Source organism: Lampetra fluviatilis, chromosome 19, assembly GCF_964198595.1.
Source record: "Lampetra fluviatilis chromosome 19, kcLamFluv1.1, whole genome shotgun sequence".
In the NCBI taxonomy this organism is placed as follows: Eukaryota; Metazoa; Chordata; class Hyperoartia; order Petromyzontiformes; family Petromyzontidae; genus Lampetra; species Lampetra fluviatilis.
Window position 1 is genome coordinate 9759368 of NC_136293.1, and position 21216 is coordinate 9780583.

General features: G+C 48.6%; 1 protein-coding gene across 9 annotated transcripts in view; it reads left to right on the forward strand.

Moving 5' to 3' along the window:
* Positions 1-21216, forward strand: part of LOC144937636 (inositol polyphosphate-4-phosphatase type I A-like) — a 58113-nt gene that overhangs the window by 9595 nt on the left and 27302 nt on the right. For 5 of the 9 annotated variants that reach the window (XM_078865003.1, XM_078865000.1, XM_078865001.1 and 2 more), the window contains 10 exons: positions 7078-7148; positions 11541-11841; positions 13734-13778; positions 13904-14022; positions 15315-15431; positions 15770-15849; positions 16186-16291; positions 16735-16825; positions 18097-18244; positions 19871-20001. In XM_078865003.1, coding sequence (XP_078721129.1) covers positions 11667-11841; positions 13734-13778; positions 13904-14022; positions 15315-15431; positions 15770-15849; positions 16186-16291; positions 16735-16825; positions 18097-18244; positions 19871-20001 — 1012 coding nt within the window. In that variant the 5' untranslated portion in view covers positions 7078-7148; positions 11541-11666. Of the gene's footprint in view, positions 1-3841; positions 3914-7077; positions 7149-11540; positions 11842-13733; positions 13779-13903; positions 14023-15314; positions 15432-15769; positions 15850-16185; positions 16292-16734; positions 16826-18096; positions 18245-19870; positions 20002-21216 lie in introns of those variants that run through there. The other 4 variants (XM_078865006.1, XM_078865007.1, XM_078865008.1 and 1 more) reach the window with 2 other exon arrangements.

The following is a 21216-nucleotide window of genomic DNA, read 5'->3' on the forward strand; positions in this document are numbered from 1 at the left end:
TAGGAGGATATTTGCTCCATCAATTGAGCTATCTTGGCCTTGTTTGTGATAAATATACAGAACGGTACCTTCATGCAGCAAATACCGTAATAATAAAATAGATTTACAGCCCGAAGTAAATGTGCTGCTGGATGATGGCCTCTCCATGCTGTGCCATTCATGTGATTGTTAGCTGTGGTCGATAATTATCGAACACAGGTCACCGGGTTCACAGGTTAGGTTTGCCGGGTTTATGGTTCAGTGTGAAAACTACTGCACCATTGCTCCAGTCCCAAATTCTGTAGTAAATACGATAATTCCTTTTGGCAAATGTGCTTTGGAAGCGCAAGATCATTTATAAGTGGTCTTTATTTTAAGCAGCTGAGAGCTCATTGAAAAATATTATTTTATTTCCATGGGAGACCTGCCAACCATTTATTTGTGGATATTTCCATCACGTGAAGTTTGTGTGCATTATAGATTTCAGAATATTTTCCACTGGTGCAGGCTAGTTGTGTGGTAATGACTTCTGCCAAAGGCAAGCTGGCTTGGAACGTTGTCACAGCTACTGAGCCAACACAGCTAAGATCTGGAGATCTTAATTGAGGCAGCCACCCCTAAAGACATTCCTGTGGAGGGAGCTGGTAGGAACGTAGGCAGCTCGGTCAATGGCCAGGGTCAACGGCGGCGTGGTGTATTCCACAAATATGCCCGACTGTGAGGGCGGGCACAAGCCGGCGTGAGTAGGTTAAACGTTGAGTTTTATAAGGGCACCACGGGGTGACCAGCCCCTCCCCACCCAGCCCCACCCTTCCCACCCCCCACCCAGCCCCACCCTTCCCACCCAGCCCCTCCCCACCCTCCCCTCCCCACCCAGCCCCTCCCTGCACGACGGACACAATAATCCCCTGTGCGCTGGTGTAACCAGGAGGTTCCTACCAGTATTAAAGCAGGTTCTGAAGTGCAGCAAGTTGATGGGTTTAGCCTGTTCACCAGTGATTGTACAATACAAAAGCATGATGTTATATTTTTTTGCTCTCGAATGAATTCCAGCTCTGAGAAATTAACAAAAATAGAAGCAATTGATTTGACTCCCAATGTTCGTTGAGCTGTTTGGGAAAATGCTCCATGCTGTGTGAAATGTATGAACAGGACCACCTTGAAGGATTTCTCAGAAGTCCTGTGAAAAAAATATCTCTCACGGTCCTTTCTCTGACGCACGGGCCATACTGCTGCTTTGTGAGATTTCAGAATGAATACTTCACTCACAACATGATTGCCGATAGCGCAATTGGAATGCATTTGGGTAAAAAAGATCCCCCCCCCCCAAAACAATACCTGAGTCCGTATTAGTCTCACTACTGGTGACGTGTTTTGAGAGTTTATCCAAGCCTTTAAATATTTAACTTTTATACGTTTTTAATGATTAAAAAAGTCCAAATGAAGAGTGTCTTGCTGAAATGTTGGTTAAAAGTGACTCTCCCTGCTGGGGTATGAACGTAGTTTTTTGGCTGCCTGCCGTGCATATTATCACAAACCTCGCTTTCTGTGATGTAGATAACGAAGGCAAATGTTATGCTTCAGCTCTCATGCATTATCCCCCATGTCTTAAGTGCCGTCCTCCTTGCTAGAAAGCGATGCTTTGGTATGCACGGTATGTATGTAATCGGAGTAAGATTTGGAGAAAACGTAAAGACGCTTTGACTGTGCTTTTCTTGGTGAAAAGTACTCGTTAAACCCACGGTCAGATACGCAGGCACACAATTGAATTTCCATTGCATCTTGTCGGTAGAGGGGAAAATTATAACCCATTAGTGGGCGCAAGCACCGGATTTAATATCTGAATTTCCGTCAAAACCACAAAGCGTGAGCCAGCCTGATAAGCAACAGCGTTCGGTGCTGCATAGGGGCTGTTTTCATTTGCTGTGCGAGAGGGCATAGAATGTTAGCAGTTGTGGCCCATGAGCGATACGTGCACATGCAGAGAGGTCTGTTAACATGTACACGCCCGGTGTTCAACCCTTTTGTCAATTGCCGCAGGGCGAGGGCCTCCCCACGCCATGTGCGGCATCATTGGGCAATGTCTGACAGCACTGGTCAGTGTGGGTTGGTGAAGGCGGAGAGAATAGCTATGGATGCATAGAAGTACTGTACAACAACGGATGTTTGCTGCATTGCCCTCTCCTAACCACGTCGAGCCTGAAATCCTTGTTTACGAATCGTGATCGCCAATCTCGGCAGTATTCCAGCAACTATATCCAGGCTCAACCCTGGGAGTATATAAGTAGAGTACATAGGTACACAGTACAACAATGCATTTTCCCACACTGCCCTCTGCTGTCGACCACGTGGTCCTGCAGCCATAGCACGTGCTGTGAATGATCTTCAACCCGTGTCAGCACCAGAGGTCGCAACCGGGTACCCGATACCCGTACCCTACCCGATACCCGGCTACCCGTACCCGGCCAGGTACGGGTACGGGTAGCCGTTTGCGACCCTGGTGCGGCCAGGTACGGGTACGGGTAGGCCATGAGTCACTGGGGAGTAGCCGTTTGTCACTCATTTCGGGTAGGGTACGGGTACCCTTTTGCGACCCTGGTACGGCCGGGTACGGGTAAGGAATCAAAACCCGTTTGCGACCTCTGGTCAGCACTCTCCAAGCGCTTCATCCAGGCCCAACACCACCTGCCACGTCTAAATATTGACGGGAAATCAACAGCAGGTGGGCAAGCCTTGTTGCCAATAAAAATGCCTCGTGGCATTTCACCTTCCGTCACCTGTCGAGTGACTTGGCGACGCGTCTGTGACGCGGTGGCTGATAGAGATCTGAGCGTCCAGAGGGAGGCACATTTTTACCATTGCTGTTTGCCGGAGGACACAGCCTTCTCGAACACCATCACTCTAGCCAACCATGCTACTGTGACTTAGAACATTCACTTCTCTGTGTTTGTACAAACTGGCCTTTTGACAGTCTCATCCACGATGTACCCGATCTCGGTAAAGCTAAGCTGGTTGGAGCCTGGGTTGTGCTTGTATGGGTGACCATAATAGTATCTTGTTTTTTTCAACTTACAGAGCGTACATCAGCATGTTGATGCCATGTGGCTTGTGCGATATTTGCCCATACTTCACCGCGCTGGTCAGCGCAGACTATTGGGGGCAGGGAGAATGGCCATGGGGGGTGGGGCGTGGAGGCACAGTAGAATCGTCGATTTTGCTGTACTGCCCCCTGCTGTCCACTAGACAGCCCTGCAGTATGCACACTTTATACTGGTAGGAACCTCCTGGTTGCACCAGCCCACAGGGGATTATTGTGTCCGTCCGTCGTGCATCAAAAAATGGAAGGGGTGGAGAGGGGAGGGTTGGGAGGGGCTAGGTGGGGAGGGGCTGCGTGGGGCTGGGTGGGGGGTGGGAGGGGTGGGGCTTGGTGGGGAGGGGAGGGGCTGGTCACCCCGTGGTGCCCTTATAAAACTCAACGTTTAACCTACTCACGCCGGCTTGTGCCCGCCCTCACAGTCTGGCATATTTGCGGAATACACCACGCCGCCGTTGACCCTGGCCATTGACCGAGCAACCCAACGTTCCTACCAGCTCCCTCCGCAGGAATGTATTTTTATCGCCAGTTGTATTGCAATGCGGTTCAGGACTTGTCGGGGCATGACCCCTCCGTGCTGCAAGGGGTTAATATTGTGTTGCATGGCACGGCTTCTCTACGACCTGCAATTGGCTGGTTGGTTGACGCACGGCAGTTGTGACGCCTCCACGGCTCTCGCGACGAGGCTCTCGCTGGCCATCATTGCCGGGATTTGAAAGCCCGAAGGCTTGCCCCTTGAACGTCCCCGCGTCGGTGCGAAGCCGGGCAAGGTGAATTGGAACGCAGGCACGGCTAACTGCGCCGCCAAATTTGCGTTCACGTTAATGGAGCTGCCGTCGGGTAAGGGATAGGTATTGATCTTGGCGTAGATTTAAATCGGTGGTGGTGAGCCTCTTCGGAGGGGAGGAGGCTTCGTGACCTGATGGCCGATGTATCTTTTCTTCTTTCGGTGCTTTCACCGCATCAGCAGTGCTAGCAGATGGCAGCGTACAGTGCCAGTCACGCATTTCATGTTACTGCTCCTTGGTGTAGATTTGTCCCCATGGTGTAGATTTGTCCCATTGTTTCAGTGACCAATGATCAATCCGCTGCTGCGTAAAGGGCTTCACCCAAGTGTGCCCTCTGTCTCTCACAGTCTTGTGCGTTGCAACAATCCTGCAGTTAAATTTCGATTTAAAGCTTTCGTGACTGCAGGGATTAATATTCTTGGTTCTTTCGGTAAAGTCACGTAGAAGGGAAATAATAAAATAATAGCGATAAAACATAATAAAAATCTCACGACGTTTCGGCCACAACGCAAGCAGCCGTCCTCAGGTGAAGAACAGAGCTGTTGGGAAGACAGCCCTGTTCTCTGAACCAAGAATATGAATCCTGCAGTTGAGCTAATTTTTAAATCCTTTATATTAAGTTAACTTGCTTGCTTGCTTGCGCGCTTACGACTGTGCAAATCTTTCTGTCGTTTTTTAACCCACTTCCCGTGATCCAATCGACCTGACATTTTGCACACAGACTCGTTGTGCATGACAATTTATTTTCGTGAAAATTTTTTTCGTAACTTTACACTTTTTAGGAAATTTTTTTTTATATTTAATTACCAATTGCTTAATGGTGGCAGGCAATCATCTGACCCATAGGTGGCAGCCATCTCAAGCCAGAGGACGAGAGGACTCTAGCCGCCACGCATATAAAGGATTTATAGTGAAAAACTTTTTTTTACGGGTTAATTTTTTCATGGCTTCATCTCTGGGTGGTGGACGTGCTCACCGGCATGTTTCCCCTTCTTCGGCCGCCACTCTCTTTTCTTCTCATAAATCCAAATTGTGAATGCATTGTGTCCTAAATGTATTTTACTCGTTGACTGATACGCCACGCTCATGCTTATAAGCGATCTCATATGAAGCTAATGCTGTGCCCATTACTCCCCAGGGATTAACGTTTACTCTCGCGATTTCTACCCAACGTGAATTTATTCACTCGGTACCCACCCGCAAGGGTCAACCGGGGCACTTGTCACAATTCACCTCCGCAGAGATTTGATGGATTGACAGATTTTGGGATGGCGATTTGATTAAAGAATATGTATTTTATTCGTCTACCGTTTACTGTAGCTGCGTTCTTTTTTCCTTAGTACATTATTTTTTTTGTGGGATCCTGCCCTGGTGTAATGGGGTTAGCCACACCGGGCTTGGAGTTCAGAGGTCACAAGTTCAATTCAGTTGAAAACAATACAAATTGAAATGAGATTTATATGCAGTATATAAAGAGGCTGAACAATCTCATCCGCGCCTCCGTGTCCACCCAGCGCACCACCTCTTCCAAGATGTCTGGCCAACATGGAAGAGTAGGCCAAATACTCCCTGGAGCCCTTTCCTCCAACAGTGGGGCAAACAAAGCAATTGCACAGCTGGCGAATTTCCCTTTACCAAGGAGAGTTTTGTTCATGATATGAACGTGACATTTTCTTGAGTTGTAAATGCTGACGATGATCCTCAATTGTATGAATCCACGCATGTGTCTTGCTCTTAAAAATTAATTTGAAATGATGAACTGCTTCATTGTTACATGCCTAACAAGCCAGGATGCTTTCCGCCTAACGGTGCAAAGATTAAATGTTCTTTTTCCAACACGTCAAAAACAGAATAGGTCAAATCGTCTGACAAAAGTTAGCTGAGTAAGGCTTTTCTCAGTAAATAAAGAATTAAGTTAAACAGGCATTAGCGCTGTTAATACCTCCTATAATCACCCAGGAATGTTTGTTCTTAACGCTCGTGACGTCACTCCACATGAGCCCCCCCCCCCCGCGTGACGTCACTCCACATGAGGCCCACTCCCCTTCATTAATATTCATGAGTGGGTGGATTTTTACACTAACGCAGGTCAAGTTGAATAAAATAATGAATGGCTCATGAGCAGGTGACCTCCTTCACATGGACCTCCCCCCCCCCCCATTATTACCGACTATAATGAGCCGAGAATGTCTGTGTGCAACGCTCGTGACGTCACTCCACGTCGACCAGCCCCCCTCATTAATAATCATTATAAGGTGACGTCCTCCACATGGACCCCCCCTCCCTCATTAATAATCATGAGCAGGTGACGGCACTCCACATCGAACAGCCCCCCTCATTAATAATCATGATAAGGTGACGTCCTCCAAATTGACACCCCCCCCCCCTTCATAAAAAATAGCGGGTGACGTCACTCCGCATGGGGGGGGGGGCGAGGCGCCTCCTCCCCCCTCCTCGGCGTCAACTTACAACCCTCACTACGAAGGCAGAACCCTCACGTCACGCGATCTCCGTAACGTTGTTGAGACATCAAAGTAAAAAGGACGTCACGATGAACAAGGGATTATAACCTTAAAATGAAATAGGTCTGTGTCACCGCGTCCTTACAAATTGCACACGCATTGATGCAATGAATATCACGTCGCGCTCTGATTTTCGCTTGCAAGTTTAAGATTTACTGCAATACACCCGTCCTTGGATGGGCAAAAGGCCAGTAAATATGAGTTATGTAACTTTAAGGATCCATCACAAGAGGTGGTAAATGCATCTTAAGCTCATGCCGCACGTTTATGCGCACTGAATTGCGTGTAAAGTATTCACATGCACACTTGTACATATCAGCCTATAACCAAGTCACCAGGAATCTGCCCAGTCTTGTCAGATCGCGTAAACTAAGCAGGTTTGACACCAAGTAGCACGTGGATGGGCAACAGCCACCGCACACAACGAGAACCAAAGTGTTACAAAGGGTTACGTTTTGGGCAGCAGAGAAAGCATCCGTTGCTGCGTTGTCCATCTATGCTGCCCGCCTTCACCAGCCCGCACCGTCGAACGCGTTGAAGTTCGGGTTGAAATAACCCCGCGGCATTGACGGCGTGAAGGAAGGTCCGCATCCAGCAGTGGATTGACATAGGGGGCCGAACATGTACGGTGAACATTTTCCGGCTCCACGACTGGTGGCGGCGGGCTCCTAATACCTCTGTGCTTTGTTCTCAGGGTTCACGCGGATACATCTGACTTCACCGTGAGGGCATGACCCCGGGGGAACAGCCAGAGTCACTGTCACTGTGAGTTCTCTCCAAAGCAGCGATCGGAAACCTCTCCCTTACCGAGGGCCGAATGGGACTTTGACCTTTTGGCGGAGTGACGCATGAACACACACCTGAGCGCTATCTAGGAATCACGTGAACAAATTATTCGGGCTCGCTTTTACGGAGTGCGCCAAATCTAGAAACACAGTATCGACAGGTTGAAAATCTGTCCCTCTAGTACCCGATTAGTGTGGTTAAGATGCTTTGCTGTGACAGGTAAAATTTGGGCCATTTTGTAAGTGGCACACCTCATTTGAATTTATGGAGAGAGGCAGATAGTCATGGGCAGAGTTGAGCAGAATGGTATAGAGCCTGAATAGGGCCAGGTAGCCGACAGTACGCGTGGCTTGGAGAAGACCACAGCAGAGGCGAATGAGCGACCTCCCACTGAGCGAAGGCTGACCGAGGGCTTCAACAGAAAGCCTTTGCTTGATTGAGCAGAGAATGCATGGAGGAGGGACTTAGACTGAGATGAGAGGGAGATGTGGCCAGGGGCGTTTGAACAGCAGACGCGGCCAAATGGACGACCGTGGACGAGTAGATGAAAGAATACGGAGAAATTGCATTTGATTGTAACATTCCCCAAATATAATAATTCCTTGACAATGTAACGGTAATAACGTGCACACAGGATGACGCATCACAGCTTGACGTGGCGCGCACCATTGACGTGGTGTTGCACAACGGAGACGTGCAGCATGTGTCTGCCAAGCTTGTGTGACTTGGACGGGTCAGAGCATCCAATTACATCGCATAGCACTCACTGTTCAGCAATGTCGTTCAGGCCATTGTGAGACTTTGGCTGTGGGCACTCGATAACAGTGTGATAGATTTTTTTTTTTACGGCTCTGGCTGATGCATGGGTGGTGTGTGACTGCCAAATTATTACAGTGTTTGGAAGCGAAGTCGTGTGATGATTTGTAGCCCCTAGTCTGTAATCTCCACGGATAGGGTTGAACAAAGTCCAGGATTCACCTGTCAGGGACAAAAGATGCATCATCCCTGTTGCGCTGGGCTGTGTCCCCAACGCAGGGTGCCACACTGAATATGTGTGTCTGAGCTTTTGTGATAATCTCCCACTGTAATGCATCATTAACGGGGTAACGTGCACGCGATTGTGCCGATAAGCACTGTACGGATTTGGATACACATTCCAGGATACTGTGTACGTACTGTGCTGCACGCCTAACCAGCTGCATTGCCCATGATCAAATCGCCCGCAAATGTGCTCATTCTCGTCAGATCACGGAAGCTAAGCAGGTTTGAGCCCTCGATGGCACATAAAGGTTGCCCCCCCCCATAGTGCCACGGGCTACACGATGGGCAGCAGAGGGCAGAAATAAATTGATTGTTGTGCTGTGCTTATATGCTACCCCGCCTTCACCAACCCGTGCAGCGAGGTGATGAAGTATGTTCAAATACATCCCATGACAAAGTGTGGGGAAGCCCTCATATTAGCATTGGATTTTCAAAGGGCTGTACAAACACATGGAGAGCTCACGAGAACAGAAGTGATGCTCTGCAAGGGAGATGTGCTGGATACACTTTGTAAAGGCATGATGTGTTGTGTTCCAAACTAAAAATGGCTGCAAACAGTCCACTGAAAGGATTTCATCAGAAGGCACCGTCAAAATATTTTGCGCTGCCATCCGTTCTTCGTTTCATTGGGTTGTAGTTGTTGAGTTGTAGTACTGTCCTGCAAAATGTTTCTATATATTCCTCATTTCATGACATTGTGTCGGTAGCAAACTGGGAATAAGATAAAGTGGAAAGACCAATAAGATAAACTAAAAAAATAGGTGCAAAATAAATCGATGGAAACAAAATGAGATGCAAAACAGTGCAATGATTTGTTTATTTTCAGCATTATCATTATTAAAAGTTTCCTATGTATAGATTGTTTCCTTTCTGTAGCCTTCAAATCCCTTCGTAAGAATACATAAAAATGTTTATTCTCAGAAATAATTTTGGTAAGTCGTGTTCAATCGAATGAAAGAGTGTGTGTACTTCGATAGGTTTCATCGCACAGCACACAGTTTGCACTGGTGTAGAATTTTGATTGATTCTCACCTCCGTCCTTTGTGCGGATGAACATACAACATTTCTAACGAGATAAAAAATATATATAGTAACCCCTTGTTAATTCGACACATATGGGGTTCTGGCCTTGCAGAATTATCCAATATTCTGAATTATGTGCAATGGTACTCCCCAGTGACTCCTGCCCCAATAATTTATTTTCTCCCGGCGTTTCTTGATGTCGTGAAAGGTGCTTCATTTTCACACACCATACGCACTGACACACCTGCATTAATTCCAGACTAAGGGATTTATGCTTCAGTCCCTTTCAACTACTTCTCTATGTAGGTGTAGACGACATTTCTGAGAGGGTTGGCTTGCACAGAGTGCATCAACAAGGTGAAGTCCATAAACAAGGCAAAGTCCAAAGCAACAGGTCTGCACTGACGCTCACCACGCGCGCTGCCACGAGACTGAGTCACTGTTTGGGTTGTGGCACGTGGCGTCGCTCCACGCGTATGCCGAAATTTGACCATTCGGCACGGCAATTCGGCTCGTGGCGAATTACTAAAACTGTAGAAATGCTGCAAGCGCAGCCGTGCCGAATTATCCCCAGTTACGAATTGTCAAGTACCAAAATGACGAGGTTTTAAGGTCCATTTGGATTAAAGCGTGATACAATGTAAAAATGTGCAACAACAAAAATCCAACACTGCAACGTAGCAGCATTAGGTTGTATCACGGTGTCGCTCTCTTTCCCATGTTTCCCTGCTGTGACGCTCCCTCCCCAAATGTTTATTTTCCTCCCGTATTTCTAAATCGTCGTGAGATGCGATTGCATTTAGTTGCTATTTTAATTGTAAATGGTTGATATAATCAACTAGTTTTTTTGCCCGTCCAAGGACGGGTGTATATTGCAGTAAATCTGAAATATTCAATCGAAAAATTGTTCAGCTCATGATTATTAATGAGGGGGGGGGGGGGGTTGCCCCATGTGGAGTGACGTCACCCGCTAATGGTTATTGGGGAGGGGTGCGGCATGTGGAGTGACGTCACCTGCTCATGGTTATTGTGGAGGGGTGCGGCATGTGAAGTGCGTAAATTTCCACGTGGGCATGACTATTAATGAAGGGGGGGGCCTCATTTGCAGTGACTTCACGCACGGATGTAGCACTGTGCTGCTTAGATGTTTTTTTTTGCGTCACTTTCTGTGAAGCGACTTTGCGCAATTAATTATTGAATTCAGCTCGACCTTCTGAGTGAGTGTAAAATCCACCCACTCATGAATATTAATGAGGGGGGTGGGCCTCATGTGGAGTGACATCACGCACGGGACGGACAGACATTTCTGGGTGATTATAGGAGGTAATTTTTTTCAAGGGGTCGCAATGGTGGCGAGATGTTAACTACCTCGCCTGGTATGCAGGAAGTCGTGGGTTAGATCCTGATGCATGCTGTATATGTGGAGTTTGTGTCTCTCTCATCATCATCACGGTGGCTAGGAGATGTTAACTACCTCGCCTGGTATACAGGAGGTTGTGGGTTCGACCCGAACCCTGACGTCTGTTGTATATTTGGAGTTTGCGTGTCTCTCTCTCTCTCCGTGGTTGCGTGGAATTTCTGTGGGTTCTCCGGTTTCCCTTCCCACATTAAGAATCAACATGCGTTCAGAGTATTTGGCTGCTATAAGTTTCCACACGATAACCACTTCGTTGAGTTATCATTTGTGGCCAGGTTGCTCAGTTGGTCTTACCTGGTAAAGGAAAATTAGTTCATAGTTTCATTGATACTAAATATGCAACCGCTAGATTTTCCATTCGCTTGTACAGTGCACACAGTCCTCTAAACAATTGGAATTTTTTTTGCCAGTATCAAAGAATGAAAAAAACAAGAATAGGTTTCACCCTTTCTGGCAATAAATCAGGAGGTGTTTCGATGTTCAAACACCAAATATAAAATTTTGCAAGGAATCATGTCTGCATTAACCACACGTAGTTTTGGTGAACGTGCAAACACACATGCTCTTATAATATACTTGCATATTTGAAATTGATTGGCCTATACCAGAGACAGCCTTCTTTATTTTCAAATACAAAGCAAGTATATTATCAGCGCATGTTTGTTGCACGTTCACTACAAGTAGCATGCACGGTTGATGCAGACTTGATTCCTTGCAAAAGGGTTCTATTTTGGTGTTTTGAACATCTTAACCACCTCCTGTTTTATCGCCATAAAGGGTAAAAACCTATTCTTATTTTGTCATACACACAGTCCTCTGTTTACAATGTCTCCTCCTCCCTCCCCCTCCGTTGACACGAGCGTTCCCTTCCTGCCCCCTCTACCCGCTAGCCCCTAAAGGTCGACGGACGTGCGGGCGGTCATTCTCGTGACGTTCAGGCCGCCGCCGGCAGCGGCCGGGCGACCCGCCTCGGCCCCCCTCCCCACTCCGGCTGCCCGCAGCAGCGGCCCCCTTGCATGGCGGGGGAAGGATCGCAGGGTGGTGGTGGCGGCAGCGGCCTCGGTGGGGGGTGGGAGGAGGTCGGGCTGGGGGCGGCCACTCCCCTCCGGAGGTCCCCCGTGGGCCGGTCCTCCCTACTGCGGGCGGCCACGGTCGATGTGGCGAGCGAGGCGCGCGGGCTGCCTCTAACGCGTGAGTTGGTACACGCGCAACGCGCACGTACACACACTCACGTACACACACGCACGTGCACAAGGACAAACACACGCACGTCCACACACGCACGTACACACACGCACGTGCACACGCGCACGTACACACACGGAACGCGCACGTACACACGCGCACGTACACACACGTACACACACGCGTGCACAAGGACATACACACACACACCCGAACACACGCGTGCACGCACGCACGCACACACAAGGGCAATCATCCCCCCCCCCCAGTGTAGCATTTACAGACTGTTCGGGAAAGTGCTGTTATATATGTAAGTTGAGTGGCCAGGATCACATCCGGCCACCTTTGTCTCCCCGGTGATAATGCCTGCACACTACACTAGCTCTTCATTTAACGCTGGGTCTATCTACGAGGGGAGTGCCAAGACCGATTATTCTGCCTGGGTGAACGGATCATGGTGATCAGCAATTGCACTACCCACACGCCTCACTGCACACACCCAAACCACACACACGGTATTCTTGCTTTTTGTGTTTTGCTTTTTTAGTTCTCCATTCCCCCGCACCTCCGATTATCACGGTTGGCTACGTACGGTGTGACAGAAGTTCGACACACGTATTTACACACATGTGCGCATAGCATAGGGCTAAAGCCTTCCTCAAAGTTTTTCCTTGAAGTGAAAATAAATCTCGCCCACACGTGGTCTGAGAAGCGGCGATGGTAAAATGTCAGGCTATGCAGATGAGTTTTAAAAGAGTGGTATTTTTTTCTGTTTTGCTTTAAGGAAATGTTTTTATGCATGCACACCACGTACCAGCACACTTGGCTATTATGATAGTCTGCTATTCTTGTTTCCAGCGAAGTCATTCAATACTTAGCATTTGAATTGGTTTCGACTCACAATATTCCATCGGCGTCCGGCACCCGTGGCTTATGTGTGTTACTGTACCACTGTGCATGCTTGTAAACACTGTACGTTGAATATCAATGATTAGAACGCCAATCCTTGGCCCGCAGCCTCTTTGTCCAACGGGGAATTTCCCATCAAACTCAGGATGGGTCTTCGTACTGTTCACACATTTCAAAAAGCCACCCTGTTGGTTTGCAACGTTCGTCGTCGCAACGCGGCACCGTTACATTGAACGGGCGGCGCAGTGGGATCACTTAAACTCGCAATTTGTAAGGTCGTACCAGCAGGGGTAAGACTCATAATCGTTATCCTTCCGGATTTGATCAACAAAGCTGCGCGTTGAGGGAAATTAACAGTGGCTGTCCTATTAGAGAGGCTGGTCTCCGTCTTTGGACCGTGGAATTTCCACCACTGACTGGGGATCGCCAACGCAGAAACGGGTCACTCGTTTTACTCGTGCACTTGCACCGGGTATGGGAGAAATATTGTGACGCTATACGCGGCTGAAAGGCATTGCTTTGCCGATGTGCCCTGTTTTTTTTTAAAATGGGAACATGTGCAAATATTGGATAAATTTTATGGATGTCAGAAAAATAAAAAATTCTACAAAATGCAGAAGTTGTACAGTACAAGAAGAAGGACTTTACCGAAAGAACCAAAGAGTAATTCCTGCAGTGACGAAAGCTTCAAATCAAGAAGGAGCAGTTCATGCTCTTTATATCAGGTTGCACGTTTTATAAAGAGACATTGTTGCATTTGTCAATACCTTTCTACTGCGCGTCATACCAAAGCAAAACTGTCAAACGTCCACTCTTCCGTTGCTTGCAGGCACTTGGATCATTCGTCCTGCTGTGTCTGTGTCCACCATAAAGTGACGGTAGCCAAGTATGTTGTGAATTATCACCGGTGGAGGGTGACACGTAACCAAGTTTGCTGACGAATGTAAATAACAATTATACAGGATAATTATTAACCTTTTGTTTTCCAGCCAACAGCAAAGATCCGGATGAACCAGTTCTGGAGTTCAGTCTTGGTGAGTAGCCAAATGACCGCATTTCTCCTGCACTTTGACCAGTTCTTTGACAAGTGTCTCGCGATCTATTGTTTCAACTCTTAACCACTCACCGTTTAACCCTTTGCCGATTTGCCGGCCGGCAGCGTGCAGCGAAATTGTGACATCGTCGCTGGACCGGCGACCGAGCCTGTTCGTGTCCGTGAGCGTCACGACTCCGCCGCAGGCTTTCTGGACCAAGCACGCGCAGACCGAGATCATCGAGGTGAGCGCATAGGGCGCGCAAACCCTCGCCGGAGACGCGTACCGGTGCGGTGGGTGATAGCGGTGGTGGTGATTGTGCCGCCTGGGCCTTACGCGCCCAACTTGTAAACTAACTCGGATTGAAAGGGTGACTCTACCTTTCTGGCCTCTCTTTGTGCTGTGAAGAAAGGCAATTGCCTGAAACGTCACCGATGCTACAGGTTACTCTCTCTTTATTGCGGTAGATGCATTCCAAATAAAGAGCGCACAAAGCCAAATTGCACAACATAGACCGCACAGTCACCTAACTCCACAATGCATCACACAAGACAGCTGCCTGCCCAGTAGCGCGCATACAGCACACACACAATGTTGTCCCACGTTTCGATCGCGCAGCCGCATATGTTTGAATTCAAACCGCATATCGCGAATTTTGTGTCATAAGTTCGCCAAATACATATGCGCAAAATTGCGCAAACCGAACCCGTATAAAGCAAGGGAAACCTATATATCTATAAAGGCAGTGGTAATGATGAATGTGTGTTGTTGTTGTTGTGCACCACTGCCAATGCAATACCTCCAAATAATTTGTCTGATTAAAATGATTGGACACGAGGTGGCCATTTGGGTTAATGTGAGATGGTGGGTTTGAATCCAGGCAAACATTGGCTTATTTTGAGCTGCACTTGAGACAAGCAGCAGCCTGTGTGCATGCGTGCAACTTCATTTCCTACAGAGGGGACAGGGATTGGTTGTTGTGGCTCTTGTGCGATTGCGGTGGGGAAGGGAAGCGCTTTTTATCCGTGTCATCGTCGTGGTACGTGCGCCTTGTGGCTTAGCATTCAAGGGAATGTAAGTGTAAACAAGCGATGTTTTACAAAACGTACTCAGTGTCGAGTGTAACCTGTTTAGTTTTTTTGAATATTGTTTGCTGCTTTTTTCTATCTATGAAAGTTGTCTGCAATTTTTGTTGCATATTTCATCATCGACCGAAAAAATTCTTGCTTCCCCCTGCTGCTTTGTAGAAGCAGGAAGTTGACGCTTTCATAATCGTCGCGACATGAAAACGTAGACGAGATATTTTTGTTTATGTTAACGGTCGCCTACATGTACATGCACAGCTCTTCTGTCAATCTACTGCTGGACGGGGAGACAAAGTGATGGCAACAGATATACAGTGTGCGAGTGTGAATGCAAATGGACATGAGAGTTTATTTTTTTAACAAAGGCGGCGAGTCACGCCGTTGTAAGTGTGCGCACGCTGTGTGCTGCGTTTATATCACGTTCCGCCCTTTCCCCCCTGATGCCTTGCAGGGAACCAGCACTCCGATCTTCCTGAGCAGCATCGCGTTCCTGCCAGACTCGCAAGCCACGCAGCTCACGCGCGTGCGCCTCTCCGTCTACGATGTCAAGGACAGGACCCAGGGAATGGTGCGTGCGTGCGTGCGGACGGATGGTGCCAAGTGCCACCCTCCCCACTCTTCGCCCCAAACACAAATAAATTAACCCACAGTCATGAAAAGTCAAGGACGTGTCCAAGACGTGATTCATATTCTCGGTTGCTAAGCACTTTTTAAAAGAGACTCGTACAAACTGAAAAAAAAACTTCCTCAAGTGTTTGGCGTTTGCAAGTATTTCTTCCTCTCTTTCGTGCTATTGGTGAATAATGGTTAACGATGGAAATGACATGGATGACATTGACAATGCTGATGATGGTTGTAATGTTTTACTAATGACAGCCTTTGTTCTTTAATGCTGTCGCCTGCTAGATGTACCTACTGGGAACAGCATTGTTTACCATCAAGGACCTTTTGAGTTCTAGAAACCACCGCCTGCATATTACATTAACGTGAGTCCTTCCTTGTCTCTCCTTTCCTTCCGCCTTTCATCCTGTTCACCCTTGACACACACGCCAGCCCAGTTACTACTCCCAACGGACGCCTGTGCCGCTTTGCAGGCGTCCCATGTTTATATTTATAAATTTAGCTCGGCCTCACTCTCGCTCAAATCCCTCGAGAAATCTCAACGGCCCGGCCCTCCCGTGTCAAATTACCACCAGCCGTAACATTTGCGCTCTGGATATAAATATTAAACAGAAAATCTAAACGGGATTGGCCGCTGCTTGGGGGTTTGGTCCTGCTGATGCTTGGGGGGGCGGTGCCCCGCCGTGTCACCCGTGCCACAGATCGCCGGAGAATGAGCGAGTAGGCAACATCTCAGTACTCGGCTGGCAAATGGAGAGACACGAGGAGTCTCGCTCCGCACACAGGGGCTCTCCCGACAACAGCCGGGTACGTGCGTGTGTGTGTGTGGACGCATGCTCTCGCCACCATCGTCATCCCACCTCGACGCCTCTGATGGTCAACGACTTTTTCATCGTCGCCATTACTACTGGCATTATCATCGTTGTCATAGCAGTGGTAGGCATTCTGTCACAGAGCCAAAGTTTGTCAATGTGTCACCTGATCATCGAATGATTGATCTGAAATAAGTCACTCTTGAAGAACCATTGCAGGGTTGTGTAAGACGAACCTGTTTGAGTGATTTTATAAGTACAGTATTACTGGGTGTCCTCTTTCAGAGTCGCGGCTTGAGTTGATTTCACGCCCGCTGTGTGGAGCTGTAGAAGGAAATTTCTTTGGCCGATAACAGGATTCGGTGCGTTAGGGTTGTGGGTCACGTACTACACTTTGATTGTTATTGTTACCATTGTTGTGATCGCTTGGTCCTACAGACGGTGCTGACTGTGGATGAAAGCTTGGCAGAGTCTATGGGTGTTCGGGCCAAATACTCATCCCTACGCAAAGACACGCTGCTGAAATCTGGTAATTCGTGTGCGTAGAAGAAAGCCAATGAATGATTTAAAGAGAGATGAGTATCATCATAGCTCTGTTTTAAATAAAATTTATAAATTGGAATGTTTACCCCCTTTCAGAGGTCGCAAACGGGTTTTGATACCTTACCCCTACCCGTACCCGGCCGCACCAGGGTCGCAAACGGGTACCCGTACCCGTACCCGGCCGTACCCGTACCCTACTCGTACCCGGCCGGGTACGGGTAGGGTACGGGTATCGGGTACCCAATTGCGACCTCTGGGATGAAGACATGTTGCAGGCGCGGGTGGGTTGATTCTAGGAACTTGAATTGTGAGAAGAGACAAGACGTTGGGAAATGAGTGACAAACGGTTACACACCGGTGACTCACGGCCTACCCGTACCCGTACCCGGCCGCACCAGGGTCGCAAACGGGTACCCGTACCCGGCCGGGTACGGTTAGCCGGGTATCGGGTAGGGTATGGGTATCAGGTACCCGGTTGCGACCTCTGCCCCCTTTCCCCGCTCCGAAACGTCTGCAAGTTGTGCAGGGTGGGGTCTCGGAACGCGTAAGCGGTTCGTCGTCAACTTTATTTAGAGAGGCATTGCGCCGTTGTTTTCAAAGACATTGTACTCACCGCAGAGAACTGTCGCGACACGGGCGCACTCTATGATAGCTGGCGCCAAACTGTGCCACACGCTTTCCCGCAATGGCCCCGTGGGAGCCTCGGTACGTCTTCCGACCTGACCTGAAGACGTACCGCTAAAGTTATTTCATAACAATAACGTGTATTTTATAACTTTGTCATACACGTCTGTCATCGGAATGGGAAAGGGTTAACTGTGGTGCATCCATTAATACTGCTGGGTGGACAGGAGGGGGGAGGGTGTTATAATAAACTTGGCCATTGTTTCAACTGCCCCACCAGGAGAATTAACCGGTGAACTCTGATAATAACCATTACACCACTGGCAGCATTCCCCTTTTGTACTTGTTACAAAATACATTTGTACCTAAGTGGTGTTCTTTGGTTCTTTTCGGTTAAGTCACGTCTAAAAATAAAATAATAAATCAAAATAGAACAACACATTACGACGTTTCGATTGCAACACAAGCAATCATCATCAGGCATAAAATAAATAGCAACAAAAATCTAACTAGACACCACCTAAGTGGTGTCTTTACCTGGGGAGCGTAAGTGAACAACACGATTTTATTTGATTCATGCAAATGCGTTTGTGCTTTGTTAGTGATTTATCAACTTTTTTGCGGGGGCGGCAGTGATCGAGGGCGTGATTTACCGCACGTACCGTCTCCCCACGACGGACGGGAACCAGCTGCGCGTGCACGAGCAGATGGGCGAGACGTTGCTGTCGTTCCACGTACCTCGACAGCTGCTGGCGCTGTACGTGGAGGAGGACAGCGCCCGGTTCGTGAGCGCACGCACGCTGGCTCGCTCGCTCGCCGACACACACGTTTACACGCCTCACCTTTACTCCCGTCTTATCAGAATCGGAATATTTATTGATGCTGGAGGAATGCGATGAGCTAGAAAGCTCTTTCACACAGATGTTCAGTAGATGGGTGAGCGAATATGCACCGGCATATTCACTCGCCCATCTACACACCTAACAAAATACCCACGTAACCACGTGTATTCGTATACCCGCTCGCCAATCTGCACACCTAACCACATAACCACACAATTGCGTCACCCACATACTCATCTACACGCCCGATCACATACTTAAGCAACCAATCATGCCCTTATGCACGTACACAGCCTTGTAAACACCCATTCAGGCGATAGCATATTCACCACACACGATGTCTGCTTGTGCACCCAGATAAACTCAAGTATGCCTTAGGAAGCATCAAACAAAAGATGCATGGTGTGCGCACACAGATGAATTCCTGTACCAGTGGCAAGCACCTGTGCTGGGTATTAAATCGATATCCGGTCTAATTAGTCACAGGCACAGACGCTGGCTCCAATTCCCAAAAAGTCGCAGCTGTTTAAAAAAAAATAATTCGTAACTTCCCCCCTGTGCCCACCCTCCGCCACAGGCACGTGTCACTTCTTGATAGCAGTCCTCTGAGGTTGACGGCTCACAGTTGTTTGGGTTTTTTTCCTTCCCTGCAGCCCTTTTGGGATGATTGGGGGTGGGGGCGGGTTTCTATAACCGAGGCTGCAGGGTCATCCTCGTAGGGTTGATGACAGCTGCTCTTGAGCATCTGTGTCCGGTGCCGGCTTGCCCCCGGAGGTCATTGCTGGCTAAAGTCGGCACCGTACCTCATTGGACCTGTGGTTATAATGGCAGTGCCCCGGGGAATTGATGTGGCCGATCTTTTCTTCCGGCCACTTGGCCCCCACACGTGTCCTACTGGCCTTAATTAGTGCCGGCCTTGCCACTGCATTGCCAACAGGGGAAGAAGGGGGACACTGTGTTATCCGTTGTTCATGTCGATATACAATTACTACTTCTAACTGTCGTACACACGAAGGTAAGCTATGCCGACAGGAAGATAAACTGTAGAAGCATATTTTACTGTATGTTATTCTACAACTGCACGATAGTCAAAGTTTACATTATAACGATTATATTGCCAATCGTTAAAGGCGCAATTGAATCTACTATACAAGTTATGTGAGCACGTGATACTACAGTGGATATGGAGCAGTCGTTAAGTGGTTTGCACACTGCGCTAAGAACCTGGTGACGTGTTCAACACTGGGTCATGGATAACGTCAGTGGCAAGTGGTATCTCAATCTGTCCTGGAGCTGCCCCAGGTTGACTCTGCCTTAAAAGGAGCACCTGGTGCAGTGTATCGGCGTCAGAACCGGGGTAACAAAGACGCTTTAGTGTGTTGCTGGCTACACCGCATTATGTTCTCGTCATCAGCCATGGTCAATCCACTGCTGGATTAAGGCCTCCCCAAGTCACCACCTCTCCTCTGTTTCGTGCCGTGCCCGCCTTAATAGGTGCTCGCTAATAGATCGTGCGCCATCAATCTGTATGGCCGCACTGGGATGTCGTTTCTGCGCGTGTGCAGAGTCTTGGCTTTGGAGGAGCTGGGCGAGTTGTCTCCTCACTGGGAGGGCCTCCGCAGGCAGATGGTCATGCAGTACACGTCCATCATCAACACCTACCAGGAGAGCCAGCGCGAGCTCAACAGATACAAGGGCACGTATTGCACCCACCGGCGTGCAGCTTGTTACTGACATGACCCTTACTGCTCCATATATGTGTAGAGAAGTTCCCACGGACGCACTCGGAGACGGAGGTATGTTATGGGCCCTCGCCAAGGGTTTATCAAAGGTGAACAATAACACACAGGGGTACACAACTCCCAGGGGCTAGGGGTCCTACTCTGAGTCCTGGTCCATGCCCGGCTAGCTCCGGTCTCTCTCTCCGTGACGAAAGCGTGACGTCATCGCACTGAACGGCACACCTGACGTCACATCCCCATTTGACTCCTCTGCATATGTACTCTACCCCGTACGCCATCCCACACATCGATCCCACACACGTACGCTCTCGCGACACCAGACCACCACATACTGCTCAAAACGTTATCCTACGCACAAGGACACAGATCCCCTTGTATAGCCTTTAGCAGACTGTTGGGGCACGTGCTATTTGCTAGCACCACGGCACACGATGGGGTGGGTGGCCAACACCACGTGTGACTGTCTTTATCTCCCCAGTGGTGATGTTTACACACAGCACCAGATACTCCTAGGAGAGGCCCAGGATCGGTTCAGATAATCGTCACGCACTACACACTTGCACATACATTGACCGCGCACGATGCCCCCACACATATCAACTCCCCCACAGCAGTCGACACGTTATCTAGGGCAGCGGTCACATGGCCGAGCGAGAGCGCGTTTGTCGCTGGCTGCGGTGGTTTGTAATTTCGAGCCCCAAAGCCACGCTGGTTAATACTGCGACTGTGTTAACCAGCGTCTGTTAACCAGCGTGTGTTAACCAGCGTGTGCTAACCCAGCGCAAACTGATATGAGCCGTTTGCTTCGCAGTGGGATGTTGACGATCCTGTGATGTTATTTTAAAAACAAGTGGTGCACGTGTGCTGGCGGTACGGGTCAAATTTGCCCATGTTTGAAAAACCACTCGCAAATTACTTACTTGGGTCAATTCACGTAGCAGTGTCACACCTGACTGGCAGGCTGAGCCGTCTGAAATATATGGTGTTTTTCATGATAGCTGTGCACTATGAGAATGGTGCTAACACGAAATGTATTAAATTATTATGTTTCAACGCACTACCCGACACCACGAACTACTGGTCCTCGTCTCCACACCAAATTGCATAACCACCACGTCACTCAGCACCCCCACACCCTACCCCACTGCACCGCTCGAAACACCGCCCCG